Source organism: Hoplias malabaricus, chromosome 4 (assembly GCF_029633855.1).
Source record: "Hoplias malabaricus isolate fHopMal1 chromosome 4, fHopMal1.hap1, whole genome shotgun sequence".
NCBI classification, from domain to species: Eukaryota; Metazoa; Chordata; class Actinopteri; order Characiformes; family Erythrinidae; genus Hoplias; species Hoplias malabaricus.
Window position 1 is genome coordinate 18,692,772 of NC_089803.1, and position 22,929 is coordinate 18,715,700.

General features: G+C 41.1%; 1 protein-coding gene and 1 long non-coding RNA gene across 8 annotated transcripts; one reads left to right on the top strand and one right to left on the bottom strand.

Moving 5' to 3' along the window:
• Positions 1–1,649: 1,649 nt before the first annotated feature.
• Positions 1,650–8,415, top strand: LOC136694097 (uncharacterized). Of its 2 annotated transcripts, none has more exons than XR_010802143.1 (4): positions 1,650–1,772; positions 4,536–4,638; positions 4,844–5,064; positions 7,682–8,415. It is a non-coding gene; the product is annotated as an uncharacterized lncRNA (long non-coding RNA). The 2 variants fall into 2 exon arrangements; XR_010802142.1 differs by having other exon boundaries at positions 1,713–1,830.
• Positions 2,947–21,970, bottom strand: cpeb4a (cytoplasmic polyadenylation element binding protein 4a). 6 transcript variants are annotated; one of them, XM_066667469.1, is made up of 11 exons: positions 21,883–21,970; positions 19,221–20,439; positions 16,480–16,570; positions 12,690–12,740; positions 11,876–11,899; positions 10,732–10,908; positions 10,095–10,184; positions 7,662–7,780; positions 6,898–7,012; positions 6,406–6,587; positions 2,947–6,032 (listed from the first exon to the last, which is right to left on the bottom strand). In XM_066667469.1, exons 2-11 carry the CDS (start codon positions 20,370–20,372, stop codon positions 5,805–5,807), a joined length of 2,229 nt encoding a protein of 742 aa, XP_066523566.1. In that variant the 5' UTR covers positions 20,373–20,439; positions 21,883–21,970; the 3' UTR covers positions 2,947–5,804. The 6 variants fall into 6 exon arrangements, with proteins under 6 accessions (XP_066523566.1, XP_066523562.1, XP_066523563.1 ...); XM_066667465.1 differs by having other exon boundaries at positions 16,480–16,573; XM_066667466.1 differs by lacking the exon at positions 21,883–21,970 and adding an exon at positions 21,159–21,692 and having other exon boundaries at positions 16,480–16,573.
• Positions 21,971–22,929: the final 959 nt, after the last annotated feature.

The following is a 22,929-nucleotide window of genomic DNA, read 5'->3' on the forward strand; positions in this document are numbered from 1 at the left end:
GAGAGACGGCCTGGCTAAAGGTGTACAGAGAAGTTGGATATAAGCCCTGTCCAAAATTGAGCACGGCCAGTTAGACAGTCCACAAATGTCTGTGCACACGAGGACCGCTCCTCCATTGGTTAAACTCTAGCCTTCATTTTGGGATCTTTTTCTCTATAAAATGAAGCGTTAAATGGGGAATGTGTGAGCAAACAGCCAATCATATAAGCTGCTGGACAATCAAAAGTGAAAGAAAATATTTAAAGACACCTCAGATTAATATCAGTTTGTTTTTATCTGGTTAAGGTGTAAGGGTGGCACGGTGGCGCAGCAGGTAGTGTCACAGTCACACAGCTCCAGGGGCCTGGAGGTTGTGGGTTCGATTCCCGCTCCGGGTGACTGTCTGTGAGGAGTTGGTGTGTTCTTCCTGTGTCCGCGTGGGTTTCCTCCGGGTGCTCCGGTTTCCTCCCACAGTCCAAAAACACACGTTGCAGGTGGATTGGCGACTCAAAAGTGTCCGTAGGTGTGAGTGAATGTGTGTGTGTCTGTGTTGCCCTGTGAAGGACTGGCGCCCCCTCCAGGGTGTATTCCCTCCTTGTGCCCGATGATTCCAGGTAGGCTCTGGACCCACCGCGACCCTGAACTGGATAAGCGCTTACAGATAATGGATAACCTAAAGAGACAGGTGAAGGTGTAAAGTTCTTAGCTACTTAAATCATTTTTTCAGCAAAGTAATTATAAATATATCATTTTGATGCACTGAAATTAGTTTTAGAGGTTTATTAGTTGACATTAAATATACTGAAGCACAGGTAAACAAAGAGTCCTGTACATATGCAGAATTGACAATAAAACTCTCTGGACTTGACTAAAGTGGTACATTGTATTCATGGCGGTTGGTGACGTAGAGAGAGACACCGAGAGCAGATTGTGTAAGTGTGTGTGCATATTTTACTATTACTGAAATGAGTGACCGAACCTTGCTGACAGACAGAAGTCTCCTGGCTCGGCGGGATCTTACTGAGAGAAACTTTGAGGTGTTTTCTTCTCCTTTCCCTGTGAAACTTCCCGCTGTTCTCCGCACTCCTCTTTCCCGACCAAGCTGCAGAGATGACCCTCGGTGACATTTCTGGGCCTTTCGTGTCTACTAGGCCAGCGACAGCCTTGAGCTTTCCCACTTTATTCCTCAAATGAATGCTAAGCTTCTCGTTCATTTTTTCACTTAGGCGAGCAGACTGAGCTCCGAGCTGAGACATTCTAAAATACCTCAGGTTACCGGAGACGTTACACGAGCAGCATTTTTTAAACGCAGCGGAGAATCGAGTCACCCCCACTAACGGCAGAGAGAGAGAGAGAGAGAGAGAGAGAGAGGGGGGGGAGAGAGAGAGAGAGAGAGAGAGAGAGAGAGAGAGAGTGAGAGAGAGGGGGGGGGGAGAGAGAGAGAGAGAGAGTGAGAGAGAGGGGGGGGGAGAGAGAGAGAGAGAGAGAGAGAGAGTGAGAGAGAGGGGGGGGGGGGGGGAGAGAGAGAGAGAGTGAGAGAGAGGGGGGGGAGAGAGAGAGAGAGAGAGAGAGAGAGAGAGAGAGAGAGTGAGAGAGAGGGGGGGGGGAGAGAGAGAGAGAGAGAGTGAGAGAGAGGGGGGGGGGGAGAGAGAGAGAGAGAGAGAGAGAGAGAGAGAATTATTTTTAAATCAGCGCAAAACCTTGTAATTTAAATGCTATAACTGACAAATTCCCTAAGATCCAGTGACACCGTCATGCAGGACGTTCATGATAAGGCCAGCCATCGCCACTAGGTTGTGCTATTGTCTTGGTTTGTGGGGAACTATTGATATTGTGGAGCGGTGTACTCTAGTAAGAGACTACATATGCAGATACATTGAAAATGTTTTTAATTTCATAACAAAAGCTCTATGATGTATGTACAACATTTATTTATTTATTTATTTATTTATTTAATATGAGGTAATAACCCATAACATAGGTGTTATGTCAGAACTGGAATTTAAATGTTTAAAAGAAAATGTAACAACCCAGTAAACATTTAGCCGTTGATTCAACGTTGAAATAACGTAATGACTGACGTCTAATCAACGTTCTCTTAAGGTTGAAAATGAAAGTTGAAAAGACGTCCAAACACAGACATTGAAAAGACGACTATTAGACGTATTTTGGACGTCCATTGACGTTATTAATTGGTCCCGAAATAAATTACTTGTATAAAACGCGTTTTGGACGTCCACTGACGTTATCGATAGATCACCACTTAACTAACTTATTAAGATGGATTTTGGACGTCCATTGACGTTTAAAATATGTCCTTGACGGACAGACTACTTTTAGACCTATTTTGAACGTCCAGGGACGTTCCTTGTTTACTGGGAAGGGTAATTTAAATGCTTTTTATCTGACATCTAAATTGTGTGGCACAATGACACACAAAAGCAAATAAAATTGTAAAAGAAAAAAAAAAAAAACATGTTCCTCAGACTCATGAGAACACACGTTTCAACACACTACTGGTTCTTAGTCAATCTTAGTTTTGCTCCACGTATTGTTTTCTTATTTCATCACTTCCCTAGATTGTGTTACTGTCTCTTGACTATGGTAAATGATCTGTATACTTCTCAGTTGTAGTATGTTACAAAGTCCATGTGTGTGTCAGTCATACTTGGCAAAGTAATATGATTGATAGTAAGGACTGTATGAGTAAAATAATAATTAAAATAAGACTCCTTGAGGCCTTAGGCTGGTAATATATTTATGTTAACTCAATCCTGCTCCATTTAAACAATCTAAAAATAGCTCTGGCCTTATATAAACCATTGTGCCAGAAACCACCAGCTACCTGTGCGTTCATGGGATCTGGGTCACGAGAGCACACGCAAGCTATTTCCATAAGAGGATGTCCTTCTTTCTGCTTCTCAGTTCATTTTCACACGAGACAACACAGCTAACTCAGTACTTGCTATTAAGTTTATTCATTCAACATTTCACAATACAAATACTTAAAAATTAAGCCTACTGTTATAAATAGCTGGCTGCAAATAATTCAGACATTGCACTCAACTACAACAGCACATTTATGACTAACCCAACTATAAAATGATGCCTTCTTTTACATAACTCCATATGGTGGTAAAAAAAAAAAAAAGAGAAAAGAAAATAAAAGTAAAAGAAAATCTAAACTTATAAATGGCATAGCAAAAAATTAGACTTCTTATAAAAAATCTATTGATAAATACAACCTTTGATACTGTTATAAACTATGTAAATTTAAATTAGCAATTACACCGAGAATATTGATATTTTTTCTTATCTTTCCGTAGACATGAAGCACAATAGTGTGATTAATAAAACTTGAAACTAAGTGTACGGCTTTACCAATTCAAACTATCTTCAAAATGACAAAGGTTTAACATTCCAATTGAAAATAATTTTTTTTTCACTTAGTATTTACAATGATTTTAATCACAGTAGCATGAAATTAAGTAGGAAAATATGTGAATACAGAAAAAGTAAAAATAACTTTTTTTTTTTACACATATATTAGTGGTATTTTTAGTATACAATTCAGAGAACAAAAACGGTTATGACGACTAAAGGAGTGATGGAGAGGGACAGGTTAAAATTCAATAGATCTGAATTACATTGCAGAGATTTTTTTTTTTCCTGGAGAAGATAAACAAAAGAACATATTGCACATAACTCGAGGTTATTTTGCAAGATTTATCACATTCAAGTCTCAAAGCCCCTGAAACAGTGTGGGGTTTAATTGATCAAGTCTTTCTGCCAGAGGGATTCTGGGAATTCTGAATGTTGTCGTAAAACTCAGCTAGTATCTCTGCCCGCCCATCTTGAGTACAAGAAAGCTATAGCTCTGTTAACTAGGTTTGAAGGAGTTACAGTAAAGACAAACATAAGCCAAGACCATATCAATCCTTTATCTTAATTTTTAGGTCATGCATACTTATGACAAAAGAGTTTATTTTTCTGCCATTCAGGATTATACTTACTGATAAATACTGATATTTCACTATGGAACATTCCTAATTTCAGATACAAGGTGCATCCTATATCCAGAACCTTATTTACATATTTGCTTTGAATGTTATTCCTACGGTCAGCGACGAGGGAATAATAGTCGTTCCATTATCGAGAGGAGATGGGTGTTATATGTTTTTACAAGTGCCACACACTGAGATTGTGTCATGCTCGATTTGATATTTAAACTCCTCAGATTTCTGCAATTATACATATAAAAAGCTTAATTGAAAATTATATGAACTTTTCTTAATATGTTTGCCTTATATCCAGGTCTCTTTGTAACAAAGGTACAAAATCTATACCCAACAAGTTGGAAAAAAAAAACCAAAACAAAATGAGGTATCGCAAAAACCACTTTCCAAAAGAAAAACAAAATGTGCCTAAATGACTTGAAAAACAATATATAGAAAAGTAGTGCATATGTTTATGTTAATGACAAAATAACCATCTAGAAAACACAGTACAAAAATCAGCAGACCATGTATAAAATAATATTTGTTTCTCTCTTACAGAAAAGTCTTTGAAATGTGCTCAGCTACCACAATGCTCAATCGGAACGCCAAAAAACTCTTGGAAAAAAGGTCATGCAATAAAACACTATCAGTACAACACATGGTAATTCTCATTAGTACTACAATATTAAGTTAGCTTTTAGCACAAATTCCCTGACAAGTGAGCAATGTTACTGCCATAACCATCACAAGGATTATTTCTTAAGCTGTATGTTTTATTCTTTTTTTTCCTTCTTCTTCTTCTTCATTTATAGCCAACCATATGAACGCTTAACTCTCCCCCTGTTTGCTTTCCATGATTTTCACAGAGGTCAAGACATTTGATATCTCTAAGGCTTATCTTTGGTTTGCCTGTCTAAAAACACACCTTTGGAGCAGGCAATACAAGAGTTAAGTCGCAGACGACCTTACCGCCGACTGCACCGAAGCCATCCTTGAGTTTGTGTCGTTAGGCGTATTACAGAGTGTATCACATGGCCGTAATCTCAGACGATGACGTTGGAGTGGCCTTTTACTGCCAGTAACAGCAGTGAGTACCTAATATGGTGCATATTTCAACAGATTTCTGCATTTGTTGTGAATGTGGCAGTTAACGTAAGTGTAAGCATCATGTCTGCCTCAGCACTCGGAGCTGGCCCCCACCCCCGTTGTTCCTAACGCTAAAAACAGCCGTTCAAACATCAGCATTTTGTTAGTTATACAGTAGGTTTGGTCTCCTGCTAGTAAGGTCCAGGTATGTTTTGCTTGAGTGAGTAACTACCTGCATCAGTGTTTTGTCATGCAACTACGTGAGCTTAGTGTCTGAGAACTAGTCATCACCATTTGCAAGTACAGTGAAACGTACCACCTTTAATTCCCCCGCCTCTTTTCTGTAATGTAGTCAACTACAGTTTCAAGTGCATTCTGTCCACGTCCGAAAGGTGACCCATAAGAACGAAAAAAAGTGAGGCCTCGTCAGTAGTACAGTAAAAATAAAACAACAACTTTTAGAGTTGAGTCAGGCTAAACATCTATATGTAGAAATCTAAAGCATTCAAGTTCTCATGCGCACCAACTTAGGTTTTTAAAGTAAAAAAAAAAAAGAAAAAACAAAACAAAACACTTTTCTTTTATCATCGTCATCATCTGCAAAAAATTAAAAACTTAGAATAAATTAAATTTGTCACTCATAAAAAAGAAATCAAAATAAAAAGGAACTAGCAAAAAAGGAAAAGTGCTTGTATGCAAGTTAAGTCAGCTGAGCTGTGCCCCATGGCCTCTTCCTCCTGGTCAGTTCCAGCGGAAGGATATGTGGCGCGGCCGGTCTCCTCCTTCCTTCACCAGTGGCTTGTGGAACTCCCGTCCGGCGCGCGAGTGGATAGCCGCCCAGCAGTATTCACAGTAGTACTGCAGACAGGTGACGTTGGCACAGAAGAAAGGGGCAAACTTGCCCCCACAGCGTGTGCCCTGACACTCGTCACACAGCTGGTCGTCCAGGACATATGGCTTCACTTCCACCTAAAGGGAGACAATGTGTATATAAATATTCATTCATTCATGACCACAGCCTTTCTAACCACACCACACCCTACATTAATATCAATTTACTAGCCAAAGCAGTGTTCTGTTAATTGTTGCTGAAGGGTGGGCAATTTGGGATCTTAACAGGATGTGCATAGTACTGAGAAAGAAGAAAAAGCAAAAAACAGGCACCAAATACTTACTGGTAATGTCTTAAAAGTATTAAAATGTATTAAACGTAATCAATACAGCTAGTTATCTTGTAATTTGAAATATTAATATGACACAAGACATAAAATGCTCCGGTGTTCAAACACAGTGTCCTCTGCATGAATGTGCTGAATATTCCCCCCCCAGTGCCCTCACACACCCGTTTATCGATCTCGCCATGCTGCAGCTGCACAAAGCGTGCGCTGATAGCAGCAATGTAGCTCTGCTGGTTGGAGAAGGCCACCCGCCCGGCCCCCTTAGGATACTTCAGCTCAGGGTCAGTGTCAATGCCAGCATAGCACACTCCTCCATACAGCCTGTCCATAATCATTGCCAGCTCCACTACCACAGGGCACAGAGATACAACACACACACACACTTGAGGAAAAAAATAAATAAATAAATGGCAGCACAAGAGCACATCAGGGAGTCACATGCCATAACCAGTAACAGCAGGGACTGATGCTGCTATGTCCTGGCTTGGACGTTTCTACATCATAAAACAGCAGGTTGTGTTTCGTTTATGTTCAGCCTGAGTGAGTAAGAATCATCAACTGAGCACTCGGATGCATGGTAAAAACTGAACATTTACCACAAAGTAGAAATGCATCTAATACACAGTACAATATTTATTAAAGCAGCCAAACTCTACATGCTCGAAGTGGCCGTGGAACTCCCCCAACGAAGATAGTCTTCCTGGGGTCGAGGGGCTGAGAGCCATCCATCACAAAATCACTGTCATTCAGATTCCACGGACGGATCTGTACCTAAAACACAGAGCAAACTACTATTCCAGCAATGTCCCGGCAAAATTATTTCACACAGTTAAATATGTAAAATGTGGTTAAAGACATGATTATATATAAAAAACATGGAATTTATAAAATGGAAAAATGATTTGGTCTAATAAATCTCTCTCCGTCTCACACCGCCAACTCCACAAACCTTTTTTTGTTTTATAACAGTAGACCAAAGTATGTCACGCAGCTAAAAACAGAAGCAGCACACATCAAATTGGGATGATATCTGTACATTTAGCATTATTTACAGCCTATGCCAGCTTTGTAGCCCTGGTGCATATCTGATTTATCTCATGGACATGGGTCTGATCCACTGCAGTGGAGAGAATTGTTCTTATTGGTTATATAAATAAATAAATCTTAAACCTCCTGCAGCTTTGAGGACATCCTGAAAACGTCAGTGAGCTTTGGCCATGCGACAGGTGAAGCCATCACACGAGCAAATGGAGCAGTGTGTGTGCAGAAGTCCAGAGTTGCTCCTCGGGTTTATATTTAACTGCACCTACTTTAAAAGAGCAGTGCTGCTGAGCCTCCACCTCCACTTTCATGATTAGTGCAGAAGGTTAAAAATACTCCAGTGTGCTGAGAGTGTGTGTGCAGACTCCAGGTTTCTTACTGGTTTGTCTTTGATTGTAGGACTTGACACACAGAGGTACAGCTTCCCTTCCTCCTCCATGCAGGCATCGATCAGAGCCTGGACAGAGCTCTCTTCTTGAAACAGCAGGAATGCGTAACCTGGGGAAAGAGGACAGATTTCACAAGGCTCTGTGCAACCCTCCAAGACATTCTAGACTTTACAAAGAAAGGATTGTCAGGAAAGGCTGATCAGAAGGCACTTCAAACAACCAAACAGAGGCACAAATAATAAAGGAGAAAAAGGTCCCTTACACTACACAGATGATCACATGTGAGATTGACAGTTTTGATTATTTGTGTAAATTGTATAAAGAATTTGATTGTTATTCTAGTGTCTTTTTTTTAAGCAATGCACCGAATGGCACTGTTGTATCTCACACACATACAATTACGAAATGCACAACGGGTGTGATTTATCACATACCTGGCCAGAAAGTGCTCCACAAGGAGGCGCTACAGATTGCTTTGCATCAAAGACATTTTGTTTCCCTATTTGACTTGAGTGTTTATTGGGTCCCATTATGGTTTTAAATCAAAACAAGGATAAAAACCTCTCATAGATGTGAAGCTGAAGCATTACACACTATATAACCGCCTGTAGACAGATATGACACAATATTCCCCCGCATGTAATATAAGGCTCAAGTATCTTTCCTGAAATGGGAGCACACACTCCAGACAAATGACTGAAATAGTCTAGTCGGATGGGATTTAAACTACTGAGATACTTGGGTAATATTTACTTTACCCCCCCCCCCCATCCACAGGTAAAACTAACCCCATCCCAATAAGATATAAACCAATCAACCATAAGATTGTAACCACCTCCTTGTTTTTATGCTCACTAAGTCAGAGACAGTAGCTCATCAGTTGCTGCAGAGTTTCAGGGGCTGCTCATTGAGGAAGAGGGTGAAGGGGAGCAAACAATGCATAAATGGGCTAAAGTCTTGTGGGACTACAAAGAGCTCCTGTGGATACACACGCATAAATGCATACACATAGGCCCTATTCGGATGGGATTAGTTTTACCTCACACACACACACAAGCATATTACAATGGTAATAAATAACCCAAGTGACTTTAATATGCTGTCTTTATGTGATGATTTAATTTATTGAATGACAACTGCTGTTAAGCCCGACCTGGCCCAATGTGAAATAAGAATCCACCCTTTTAGCTCCTAAATCAACCATTCAACCAAATTCAAATGAAAACCAGCTTCAGTTTCACTAACATGAATAGGATAGAGGCCTTAAAACAGAGTCAAAAACAGATGCAAAGCAAAGTAATATCATTGTTAAGGCTCTGGGTTGCCAGTGAAACAGAGAGAACCATTATCCACAAATGGAAAAAAAATCTGGGAAAGTGGTAATCACTGTTCTTGTGTCTGGTCTCCCAAAGTTTCTATGTTCTTCAACACACTATATGTATTTTTTTAATAATAATAAAAAAAAACAGATATAAATGCCTGCAGCACACTTAAATGAAGCTGGGGCAGAAGAAAAATATAGGTCAAATATTCAAGTCTTGAAACAATGAATCACTTAAACTTTGTTATGGAAACAAACACTCAAATAAATATATATGTCTAATGCAAGATTGTAAAGAATTCAAGTCTTCGACCAAAGTTTCAATCTGCACTGCGTGAGAAACCGTCATGCTACTGGAGTAAATACAGCCACATGGGCACTGGTGTGTTAAAAACCATTATCACTTAATACTGTTTACTGCTGCATCAAGCAATGCAACTTGAAGTTATTACACAAAAAGAAAGCCATATTCTTTGTACAAATGTTGTTGAGTTCTAGACCCCATGATTTTAGGGAGAGATATACAGGCATTGAGGTGACATCATTTCCTGGGAAGGCCAATGGTTCTCATTCTACACATGCCATAACAATGTGGCTTCATATACACAGAGTGTGCAGGCTTGTCAAGCCTTTGTGTAGTTCACAACTGTCTCCTGTAGAACATCCATAGGAGGAGAACCAGACAACGGAGACCATGGGCTGCTGAGTAGCAGATGTTTTGTATCAAGCAAGAATGGGCAAATATTCCACTTGCAAACGTGTAACAATTAGTATCCTTAGTTCCCATGTGATTATAAAGTGTATTAAAAAAGGTAAAGTGGTAAATATCCCTCTGTTCCCAACATTTTTGTAGTGTATTCTACAAATCAAACTCTAAACGTTTTTATATTACATTACCCAATTGGATGAGGGAAAACATTACATTTTTCTTCTTTGTGCTTTTGTCAGTTGAATAAAGCTTCAAATGAAATAACACATCAGATTCTTGTTTTTATTGCATTTTTTTTGACACAAAATGTCCCTACTTTTCTAGAAACGGAGGTTGTATTTCCAGTGTCAGTCATCTGTTAAAACGGGACATGATCAAAGCTTTCCGTCCTACCTTTGGGTGGAAAATAGGATTTGCTCTCTGCTTTGTGAGGCCAATCCACAAACAAGTGTCCAAACCGGCGAAAACTAGCAGTGATCTCGTCTGAAACAAGACATAAAAAAAACAACAACAAAATGAGCACTGTGTCTGTGACATGTTGAGAACTGCAAGTGAAATGAATTAAGCAGAAAGAGAAAGAAAAAGAGCCTGAAACGACATCCAAAGTTAGCACTGTCCAAAATTAGCTCTACCCATGAAATTGGCCACAATCCAGCATACAGATTCTGAAGCACAGTGGGCCAGCATTAAAGTCATCTTCATCATTTTCCTTCTTTACTCTGGTGCACTGGGTATCAGAGTGAGACTTTGGCCTAGCTAATGGTTTTCTCTTGATGAGTAGAGGTGGTGGGAGCAGAAGATGAAATATTGTTATTGGTTAACATTATTGGTGCACAGTGTCTTAATTAAAAAGCACATTAAAAAGGTGTGGGGGGGGGTCATTACATATTTTTAAAAGACTATGAATTGGGACTTTTGCAGTTTAATCATATTATATGATAAATTGTGCTAAATATGTTGAGTGATATGAACTAAAAAGTTTCAGGTTGACGACTACTGGCTAATTGCCATTTATTAGAACACCATTTACCTTCATCTATATCAGGAGGAAGTCCACCGACAAAGACCTTGCGAGAATAGCGCTCAATCCGTTCCCCGTTCTGATGAGGGAAGCAGTGTGGAGAGCCCATTCCACCAATACTCTGATCTGACCTCTCGTCCTCCCCAAAACTGCGCTCATCCTCCATGGGGAACAGGGATGAGTGACCTAACAAATACAAATACATACACACCATTACTATATTCCACAAAAAGAATGGAATAAAAAACAAACTGTAAAAAAATGAAACATTAGATACATGAGGAATGGCAAAAGGCTTGAAACAAAAATCAAAACAAAAATAATGGGATTAGTACCAGAGGGCACTGCATTACTCAAGTTAATGTGTCCAGAGTGCAGTTATTCTACACTAAAACAATATATACTCTGTTTTTCCCTTCCAGTTTCACCAAGGAAATCTGTAACACTTCAAGAAAGAAAATCTACTGGTTTGGATTATTAAAAAAAAAATTAAGAGGGGAAACAGCATTATTCATTCATTCATTCATTCATTCATTATCTGTAACCCTTATCCAGTTCAGGGCCAAGGTGGGTCAGGAACCTACTCGGAATCATTGGGCACAAGGCAGGAATACACCCTGGAGGGGGCGCCAGTCCTTCACGGGGTGACACACACTCACACCTATGGACATGTTTAAGTTGCCAATCCACCTACCAACATGTGTTTTTGGACCCTGGGAGGAAACCGGAGCACCCGGAGGAAACCTACTACATAGTACAAAAGCTATCATATTTCCCCTCAGACAAGTGAAGCCATCCACTGCATCTTGTCAAACTGCCCTAATAAAATACTACTGTCCAGCTCCAAGCCCTTTTAGCATAATGCTAACTTAGTCCAAATATACTTTCTTGGAATAGGCAAGTTCAATCTGGCCATCTCTCGCTGATAGAACCAAACCTGTTAGGAGTTTTAGTACCATTAAATCTTAAATACATACTTGTGTGACACCATTGTACATATATTTGTACTAATAAAGTAACACAAAGTGGGATGGAGTAACAAAATAATAAAAAAGTCAGCTTGCATCAAATATGGTGGAAAAAAAGCATCAAAACTAGATTTGATTAAAAAAAAGACAAGGGGTAAAATAAATCTCATATAAAAACACATTACCTCGTCTCCTGCCATAATTCCTTGCTGCATGCAAAGTAAGACAAAATACCATTTAGCAGTGACAACAGCACTCAGGGTTACTGCCACCAACATTCTCAAGTTAAACTAAATTAGTATAATAATGACTGTACTAGCAGACATGAGCTAACTGCATTTATTTTCCACAGTTAACATGCCATGACTTGAATCAGGTGTCTCAGCAGGACTAAGTGCATATTAAAAAAATAATAAATAAATACATAAATTATTTTTTAAGGCAGGAAATACATCTTCTGAGTAATCATGAGTCACAGAAAAATATTCCAAGATATGGCTGCGCTACAGCACCTTTTTTTAAGCTTGTTTTTTCGGTAGATGCTTATGGTCCACACACACTGCAGTTGAGTTAAACACTTTTTGCAGGCTGTTAGTTGCCTTTTGCCTGTCTCACTAAAACGTGAGCAAGTTCAGCTCTCTCAGCAGTGTTCTGGGCTAGTTCCAGTGAGAGGTAGTATCATTACTTTATTAAAAAAATGTGAACTAATGAAAAACATCTCCCACTGATTTCCACTGACTTTGAGTGTGATTACTAATATAATCTGATTGGGTTCTGATTTCCATAGAGTAAACATTTTACTGCTCTCTTTGTGTTGCATGCTGATGCTACAGTTCCAATGCACAGCAATTGTCAACTGACTCAGCCATTTTAGACTTGTACTTTAATAACTATTCATTTAAAAAAGTGCAATAATTTAACAGCAAGAAATCATCACCTAAAACATCATGAAAAACCTATGTAATGTGCAAGGTAAAGTTAATCCAAAATACTACACACCGTTTCCAGAGAGAGAGCCATCTCCACTTGGATGAGAAAAGCCAAAGCGACCTAGAGTAAAGGCAAAAGAGATTTTTATAATAAACTCAATGACATCCAGAATGAGAGCTGATTTTCCAGACCAATATTAAGCCTAATCCTAAGCAAAGACTTACCACTTACAACACAATTTGTGCAAAGACTAGATTTAATCCATGATTGGGAGCCCACTGCTTAATGTCTGACACCAGCTTTCTGAAGATATTATATATATATATAAAATTGCAGGATGTCATTTACAAAACGTCTGAATTCCACAGTGTTTAACATCTCTGTTTAGCTTTGGCTTACTGAGATAAAGATAAACCCATTAGGGAATACAATACATTTTCTGATTAAATGGAAAGATAAACCAAACATGGATGCAGGGACACAGCAGTTTAATCAAGAGCAAAAGCAGATAGATTCTGCAGTGTGCCATCTCTTCCCTGGCCTAGATTAGCCAACTAATCCTGGGGGTTCACATGCAGCTAACAGCAAAAAGAACATTAGAAGCAAATGTATGCTGACTGATTTTAGACAACACTGAAATTTGTTTTAACATCTGTATGCTTTTATTAAAGTAATACAGCGAAGATGTCTAATGTTTATTTCAAAGTAATATAATGCAGTTAAATGTATTTCCACTCCTTAATGCAATTTACTCTTTGTGCACATAACTACCAGCACCAAAAAGGAGGTTGCTTCTATCTCTATTATTTTAGGAGTACAGTAACAGAGAGATATATCTAAAAGGAAGGTTGCATTTTGCTGCCATTACATTAAAAACCTTAGGTATATTTCATGAAGTATGCATTCCCATTTAACAAAAAACAACCAACCAACCACAGCACAAAACTGACTAATTACCGTCATCAGAAAACACTGTTTGCACTTCACATTTTGTGGACAATACGTGATGATGATAGAAATGGGCGACAATGAGATTAAAACTTAGTAAAGCCTTATTACAGACATATATTGTTACAGACATATATAACTGTGTTTGTACGGATGAATGCAAAGACGGATCAAATCCCACTCAAATTCTTGTGGAAATTATTTTTGTAATCCTATCACTAATTCGTCAGTACAGAAGTCAGAACAAATTCAGTGCTCGCTGAATATTATTACTGTTAACAATGACTGAACACTGAGACAATAAATGTGCGGAATGACACAATGCTCCAGTCCCACTGCATTTCCTCCACACATTCATTGCCACTGTCAGTCGAAAGCAATACTGAGAACAATCAACCTCCCTCATAGAAAGAGATACTGGGCTGAAAAGAAAAAAGAGAAAAGGAATACATGAACAAAGTTTCAAAAAGAATGGACTTCATCTGGTATGAATCACCAATTTTATCTTAACTGTTAGTTAGTGATTTAGGCAACGATGCCTGAAAGCACACTGCAAAAGGGCCCAGTATCTCACAACTTAAAAGGGAATAAAAAATAATAATAATATGTCTACTGCAGACATTGCAGTAGATGCATAGCAAAAATCTTTGGAACATTAGATTTAAATACCGTGGTTCTGACAAAAATTATATTGCTAAAAGTATTCATTCACCCATTTAAATAAATGAATTCAAGTTTTCCCAGTCACTTCCATGGCTACAATTGTATAAAATGAAGCGCCTAGTCATGCGGTCTGCTTCTGTAAACATTTGTGAAAGAATGGGTCACTTTCAGGAACTCAGTGAATTCCAGCACTGTGTTAGAATGCCACCTGTGCAACAAGCTCAGTCGTTAAATATCCTCGCTACTAAATAATCCACATGGTGGTATTATAAGGGTGGAAGCGACTGGGAACAACAGCAACTCAGCCACAAAGTGTTAGCCCGTGTAAAATATTAGAGCGGGGTCAGTGGATGCTGAGGTTGCAAACTTTCTGCAGAGTCAATCTCTAGGGACCTCCAAACTCCGTGTGGCCTTCAGATTTGCTCAAGAACAGTGCACAGACAATTTCATGGAATGGGTTTTCATGGCTGAGCAGCTGCATCCAAGCCTTACATCTCCAAGCCCAAGCACACCATTACTTGAGTCTAGAGCAGTGGAGATGTGTTCTCTGGATTGATGGATCACACTACTTCCATCTGTCAATCCAACGGACAAGTCTGGGTTTGGCAGTTGCCAGGAAAACGGTACTTGTCAGACTGCATCGTGCCAAGTGTAAAGTTTGGTGGAGGGGGATTATGTTCTGTTTCAGGAATAGGGAATTGAGTTCCGGTGAAATTTCAGGCTCACAACACTGTGGGAACCGTTTGGGGATGACCCCTCCCTGTTCCAACAGGACTGCGTACCGAAGCACAAAGCAAGGTCCATAAAGACTATGAATGAGTGAGTTTGGTGTGGAGGAACTTGACCGGCCTGCACAAAGCCCTGACCACAACCCGATAGAACACTTTTGAGATGAGTTAGAGCGGAGAGTGTAAGCCAGACTCTGTCCGACATCAGTGTCTGACCACACAAATGCACTTCTGTAAGAACGGTCAAAATTCCCATAAACACACTCTAAACCTTGTGGAAAGCCTTCCTAGAAGAGTTGAAACGGTTATAACTGCAACGTCCGTGTGTGTGCAACGGCAGATGAGCTAATACATTTGGCAATATAGCGAAGCATCCAAAAAGACTTTGTTTTTCTTTCCAGATTCATCACTCTTTACTATTATAACCATATCATACAACACTTGTGTAAAGACATGTATACTGATTATATTTTTTTAATAGTTAATAAAATAGCTTTCCCTCTATTATGCCTAACAATCCCCTGCGTGTGCACCTGCACACTTAGCATGTTTAACATGACAGTGCCTCAGGCATTAGATGGTGTACTAGGGTGACCAAACGTCCTCTTTTCGGGAATTAAAAAATGCGTCCGGCTGGGATTTCTAAATCTCCAAAACTGTCCAGGATATTGCTGTCCTTCCCCCATCCCAATTCTTACAATAAGCCCTAATCCCTTTCTTGAAGTGTGCACTTCAATGGTGTTTTTGTGGGTGAGCAAAAGGAGTGCGCCGGGAATATTCAAGGCCAAATATTGAATCGAAAGGAATCTGTCCAAAAGGCAGTTGTTATTTATCTTGTTAAAGAGTATCCGTGTATGTACTACATTTCAGCAGCATAGTTTCATGGTTACGGAAGCATTTCTGCTGCCAACCTGCCCCATGTGTCCTCTTTTTTTTGAAAACTCAAATATGGTCACCCTATGTGTATCCACTTCAGATCTGGCTCCCATCACCACCACTGAGGACCATTCTGATGATCAGCTTGTCTAGAATTGAGCATTTTAAATTAAACTCTGAATGACTTTTACTTTAGCAATTTCGTTATTCAGATGTTTGAAATTTAGGTGCAGTACGGCTTTAAATCATGGCCACCTTGCTGCAAACAAAAAAAAAGAATGTGATAAGATAGAACATGACAAACATAAAGCAGAATATCCACTGTGGAACGGATATAAAAGGAATCAAAAGCACGGTAACTAATTCAGGAGGACTAGAAAATTCAGAGGACACACTTAAAGCAAAGGAAACCTGACAAGAATACCCCAAAGTATAATATAATACTACAGCATGACTGGACTAAATGGACCTTTTGGCCAATTGCTGTTGACCAGAATTGCAAAAAAAGGTACAGGTATTTTCAGGAAACAATCTTAGTCTTATTCTGAGGGTCACTGGTTACTTTTACCTGTACTGCATGCAACCTAATTCACTTCAGATGCACTGGGGACGTGATAAACAATTCATAGCTGTGGAGAACTCACCTTTCAATGAATCCTGCTCAGCTCTCATAATGTCAATCAGGGAGTTCTCCAGAGAGTGCATGCTGAAACCATCAAAGGACCGACTGCGCTCCTGCTAAGAGACAAGGAAGAACACATTATTAGTCTTTAGATCACTAGTCTTCCCTGGATCCCTCCTTACTTTTCCTTTCTACACATATGCAGCCCGTTAAATAGAATGAGCACCTGTCAGAGAGAAGTCTAAACCAACACACGGCAGCTAACGACCGGGCACAGAGTAGAGATGATGAATTTCAGCATGTTGCTGCACTGTACATTTTCAGAGTTTAGTGGAGATCGGCAGTAATTAGATATAAGACCTTTTCCATTACAGCAGAGAGGACTCGGGTGTGCTAATGAGGCAGCCAGAGATTGAAGAAGTGTAAAACCCGAGGTATATTCTTTAATAGATAAAGAGGTCAGCCTTAAAAATTAAATAACAACTTGCATGTTTTCATGAGGCAAAGTATTGCCACACAATCCTTGTGAACTGTCCATTAGTACAACAGGCCAGCTCCAAGAGGAGGTGGGGGGAAAAAGCTCAGAGACACAATACAAGGTCTGTTCTTGGAATTAGGCTAGAAGCTGTGTGGAGAGGAGGACTGACTAAGCATATGAAACAACAGTGGGTGTTTTCAGAGTCACCACTGTCACCACTGGGTTCAGATGAGAACACCATCTGAGTAAACATAAATGAAGCATGTAACAGTAAATATTAACCAGCTGGTAATAGAGGAACACAGGCAAGTGTCTCTGGGAAACATACTGGCATAAGAATGATTTACGCTAACAAAACAGTTCTTGGTTGAACGTATTTGGAATTATTCAGAGATTTCAAAATGTTTTTTGGGTGGTGGATCACTGGTGGTGGTATGTTATTCTGTTGTGCTTTTACGAGTGGATCAGACATAGCAGTGCTGCTAGAGTTTTTTTAAACACTGTCCACATCCTGTCCTCTCAAACAGACACTCCTACCTTGCTGGTCCACTTTGTAGATGTAACGTCAGAGACAGCTGCTCGTCTGTTGCTGTACAGTTTGTGTTGGTCGTCTTCTAGTCCTTCATCAGCGTGTTCACTGATGAAGGACCAGAGGACGACCAACACAAATACAACAAAAAGGATGCTGTTGGCTGATGCAGCAGTGACACTGAGGGGTTTAAGAACTTCCAGCAGCACTGCTGTGACTGATCCACTCGTACCAGCACAACACACACTAATACACCAGCACCATGTCAGTGTCACTAGAACGCTGAGGATGATCCATCACCCAAATCGTACCTGCTCTGTGGTTTCATTGTGGAATTACAAAGTGCTCCTGTACAGTCAGTGGAGGTGAGAGAATGGACAGAGAGTACAAAAACAAGATGGCGGTCATAAACTCATGGCTGATCATTTTATGTATTTCATTATGAATGGTTTACAGTTTACATTTACCCCTCTCTCTCTCTCAGTTTCGAAATTATTGACTTATGACACTCTGCCATCCATAGACTAGTCAAAATCTCAAGCTCCTTGTGGAACTAGACTGGCCACAACTGACTGATGTCCACTCTTCAACTGCGTCAATCTATCCTTAGCCCATAGTAGATGGTGGGAGAGAAATGGACTCTCTCTGACACTGACCTTAGAAAAGTCCCTGGTATTTTTTTCCCTTTCCTGAAGTCTGGAATTACAGATAATCATGCAGTCCTGAGCCATTAACAGAAGCAGACATTCATTCATCTTCCCATTTCCCCCCTCGGCTGCACGACTTACAGTACATCTAGTGATTTTGACTCACTCATCCATGTCTTTTTATATCAGCAACACACATGCACGCGCTTGCAGAAGTGGAACAGCAGAAGCGCATTACACATCTGGGCTTTGATCTAACACATCCGTCAAACCAGGCCATGGGAGAGAGTACTAGCCCTAAGCAGATTAGACCTGGCCAACGAGAGAGTATAGCCTACATGGCTAACAGCTAGAAGCATACACACATGCATAACAGGTCACAAATAGATCTTCATGTCTCATGTAACTGGGTGGCTGAGGCATTTCATTTGATCCAACGGACGGAAATGTTGTTATGAAACTTCTCTAATAGATGTGATATACTCCTCCAGCACCATTACACTTACAGTTAGGTATTCCTGAAGTTGCCTGACATGTATTTGCTTAAAAATAAGAACCATTTATAACATTTGAGTACGTTTGTGAACCAAGACAATCTGCAATCTCTCTTTAGCTCTTTAAAGAAACACTAGGTAAAAGAGAGAATATAGCCTCTGTTGCTGTTACTGTGCCTTTAAGGCTAAGATGGATGGCTGAACATCATTGCTGTCCATAGAAAAATATGTATCTCCATTTTTGTAGACTCTGGTTTACCATATCACTTGAACACAGCAGCTGTCCTTCACAGTGTGTGATAATTTAATGCTGAATGGACCAATAGAAATGCTCCAAATTTCTTGGAATATAATCTTTGAAACATATGAAGGTCTGGAGTACTGTGCCCAAGCATCTAGAGTTTGTTCATTTTACCTGGTAGATGTAAATGACTATTTCTAAGGCGAATTTAGTTCAATCTTATGTCAATTTTAACATTTTAGAAATGTTAATCAGATCTGAAGATATGTGACTGTAAAACATGGCAACTCCCCATGTAGGTGAACCCTTAATATCAGCTCAAAAGCTTTAACTCTAGAGCTTAGATGACAGCTGCACCATCTTTGGCCTCTTACCTGAAAAGGGAAGATACTGTCATTACGGTTGATGTTATCTTCCATCCAGGGCTTGGGGTTGAAGCTCGAGTTGTTGCGAGGGTACTTCTGTGAAGGAGTCTGGTTGTTGGGGAAGGATTTTTTCAGTGGTGAGATGGAGTTGAGTGGAGTGACCCCTCCGTTCAGACCTCGTCTGTACTCCCGGCCCTGAGAGCCCCCCCAGCCTCCGTAACCTCCACCTGGGCTCCAGGAACTGGAGGAAGTAGTGGAGGATGGGCTCTGATAGTTGCCCCATGGGGACGGCGGTTTATTAAGGTTATTGCCCAGATGAGGCAGCTGGTTGAAAGCAGCGTTGCGGTGGTTGAAGGGTGGAGGGTGCGGGCTGGCAGGGGACCTGCGGTGCTGTTGGTGTTGATTGTGGGGGTGCTGGAAGTGGGGATGAGGAGGAGGGGGCGGTGGAGGAGGAGGAGCAGGAGGATGGTGCTGGGACAGAGGCCCTATCTGGTGGGAGAAGCTTCCTCCAAAGCCTGGACTGGTGTGGTGGGAGAAGTTCTGGAACAGGAGCGGTGGAGGAGCGTTCGTGGTGGTGGCGGCTTGGCTGAAGAAACCCACTTCTTCGATCATGGTGGAGGGATTGGTGGGGATGGCGGTGGACCAGCTGCTGAAGCCCACCAGGGAAGATGACGAGGAGCTGCTGGACTGCGCCAGCGTGCCAATGCCGGTTGTCTCTTGGTAGTCAAAGCCTGACAGCACGGGGGATTCGAGGCGCAGACCCTCTTTCCCGTTGCCGTTCTCCACTGTGCCCTTCTCCAGCTGACCATCCTCAGGCATGGCGCTCTCCAGGTCTGATATGATGCTCGGCGGATCTTGGTGGCCTTGCGGAGAAAGAGGCTGCTTGTCCTGTCCTTCCTGGTCATCCTGCTGGGCCTTGGCTTTCTCACACTCCAGTATCTCATCTTGCATGTTAGAGTGGCTCGTCACGGCGGGGAAGAGCCAAGCTGAGCCTGCATTTCCCCCGCTGGTCGGCGTGGTGCTGTTGATGAAAGCCGGGGGGCTCGGAGGGGCCGTCTGATGGTGGACCGGATGCTGCAGGTGCGGGTGAATTCTCACTGGGAAAACGGATTTGTTCGAGGCGTTGTTTTTAACCAGGACTCCAAAGCTGTAATCCCCCATTTATGTGGCCTTATCCAGCTTATTTTCTTTTTCACTTGCCTTCAGCTTCCTTACTTTCACTGAATACCTTGACGGGAGAAAGGAAGGGAATTTTTGCTTTTTGTATTTCGGCTGTTCATTTGTTTGTTTTATCCAAGACAGACCCGGGCCCAGTTTCCCAGAATCACCTTAGGGTTATGATGGTCTTAAACGGTTGAGATGTTCAATGTGATTCATGCTCTAACACTGATGAATCATCTGTGTGTTTCAGATGATCCTTTTGGGAAAACTGAGCTCTGATCTATCACTCAGTCACTCACTCCACCATTCACCCATTCATTCATTCATTCACTCACTCACTTCCACATGCATGCATATTTTATTACATATATTTTTACAATTCAAGCGTTCTTTTAACCCATTCAGAGCATCCCTCTCGATGTTTTACCAATCTGCAGCCCAAGGAAGGCATGATTAAAGGACACTTGCCTGTGGAAACCATCTGGTGTGTGCTCCTGACGTAATCATTAGAAACAAACGCTGAAACGCATCTGAAGCCTTAAACAGGAGCTCCCCGCTGATTTAAAGGAACGTAAAGGGAGTCGACCGTGTTAAGCTAAATGCCACCGACGCTGTTTTATTGCATGTATTTAAAGTTAAATGAGGCCAAACGAATGGACTCGGGTAAAGGCTACGGATGGCCCAGCCTTCCCTAACACTCCTCCGCGTCTAATAATCATAAAGGATTTAGGCGCCCCCTCCTTTTCCAGTCTTTCAAGCAGAGGGAATAAACGGGCTCCTACCTACCGATGATCTCCGCTTTTTGTTTCACCAGTGACCTCCTCGGTCTCGACCATTTAAATAGAGGAAAACGCCGATGACGTCTCCGGTCTATGGGCGACAGGGGTAGTTTCTCCCTGCAAAGCCAGCTGCTCCTGTCTCTACACTCAAGAGAACGCGCCTGAGTCCTTCAGGCGAGAATAGAAACATTCCCCTAAACCCACACACACCTAAGAGCCCCCAGAACTGCCCCCGTGTTCAGCCGCTCAGTGACACACTCCGCACTAAACACCCAGCACGAAAAACGAAGCCCCAGTTGCCTGTTCCTCACTGGAAATTTCCCATTCCACCTTAAATGGTGCAGCAGTCACAAACTGGCTTCTCTTAGTGGGGCCGTCCGTTCCACCTTAAATGGTGCAGCAGTTAGAAGTGGGCTTCGTCTCATTAGAAATGCTTTCTCGTTTAAGGTGGAACGGAGAATGCCAATAAGACGTTGGAGAGAGAAGCGAGCACGGAGGCACCAGAATGCAAGCGTTACACCATTTAAGGTGGACCGAGAAATTCCAATAACCAACTGCTGAATTAGTGAATCACCAGAGCGCAGCTGACGCACCATTTAAGGTGGAACGGAGTATTCCAATTTCTCCAGTCTCAGCAACACAAGCAAGTTACTTAATACTGAGAACACATACCACAAACACACACAGACATGTGTGTGTGAAATAATGATAGTAATCAACCCTTGTCATACCTTCCGTGTCTTGGTCATCGTTTTTTTTTTTTTAATGACTCCGCGCTGCGCGCTGTTATTTCTCAGAGGTGGGCGCACTGAGGGGGCTCCACACGCGCTGACCGAGCACGTGACAGTCGCGCGGCCAATCCGCGCCGTATTTCCGTATTTGGCCCCGCCTTGGTCTTGTCGAGCCCCGCCCAGTGGAGCACACGAGAGCCAGACGGTTGGACACTGGACTCTTAGCCACGCCCCCTTCTTCGTCAAATGCAAATGAGGCTGTCAGGCAGCAGTAGTACCTGTTCAGAATGTAAAGCTGAAGGTGGTAAAGACAATTAAACAATGTTAAGATATTATTACATTTTTAAAGCCGCAACCACTGACATATAATCCTCCATATTTGTTTTTTTTCTAATTTTCTTATCTCTGATATTTATCATAAAATATAGCACTATTTCTAGACGCCTATTCCCAACATCAAACATAATTCATTAAGTCAATATTTATGCATTATTTAAGTTACAAGTATACCTCTGTATAAATAAAAGTATATATATATATATATATATATATATATATAGAGAGAGAGAGAGAGAGAGGGAGAGAGAGAGTGTGTATAGACACACACAAACACAAACACACACCCAGAACAAACATACTCCTCACAGACACTGAGCCAATGGGAGGATCAAACCCAGAATAAAACAGATTTCTATGAGTTGGGGATGAGCATGCTCATGTGAGGAATCACAGACTAAATTGCACTTCGTAGCAACCAGCCATTTACTCTCAGTCAGCTACAGAGCTCATCTAAACTGTGTTGTTTGATAATGCTTTGGGCAAGGAAAGAAAAAGCTACTGCTGACATCTTTAAGGTGCCAAGGAAAAAAAAGGAAGATCTGTGCAGCGTATAGCCTCATTCACATGTCTTCAATCCAGTCTACATTCAGCCTGAGTCTTTTTTCATTGCTCTGTGGCTATATTCACTGTGTAAGTGAGGATTGTGCACCTTTTTCATTTTCAGTCAGCCTGCATATGAGCACTGCATGTCTTTTTAATGATGGGTTT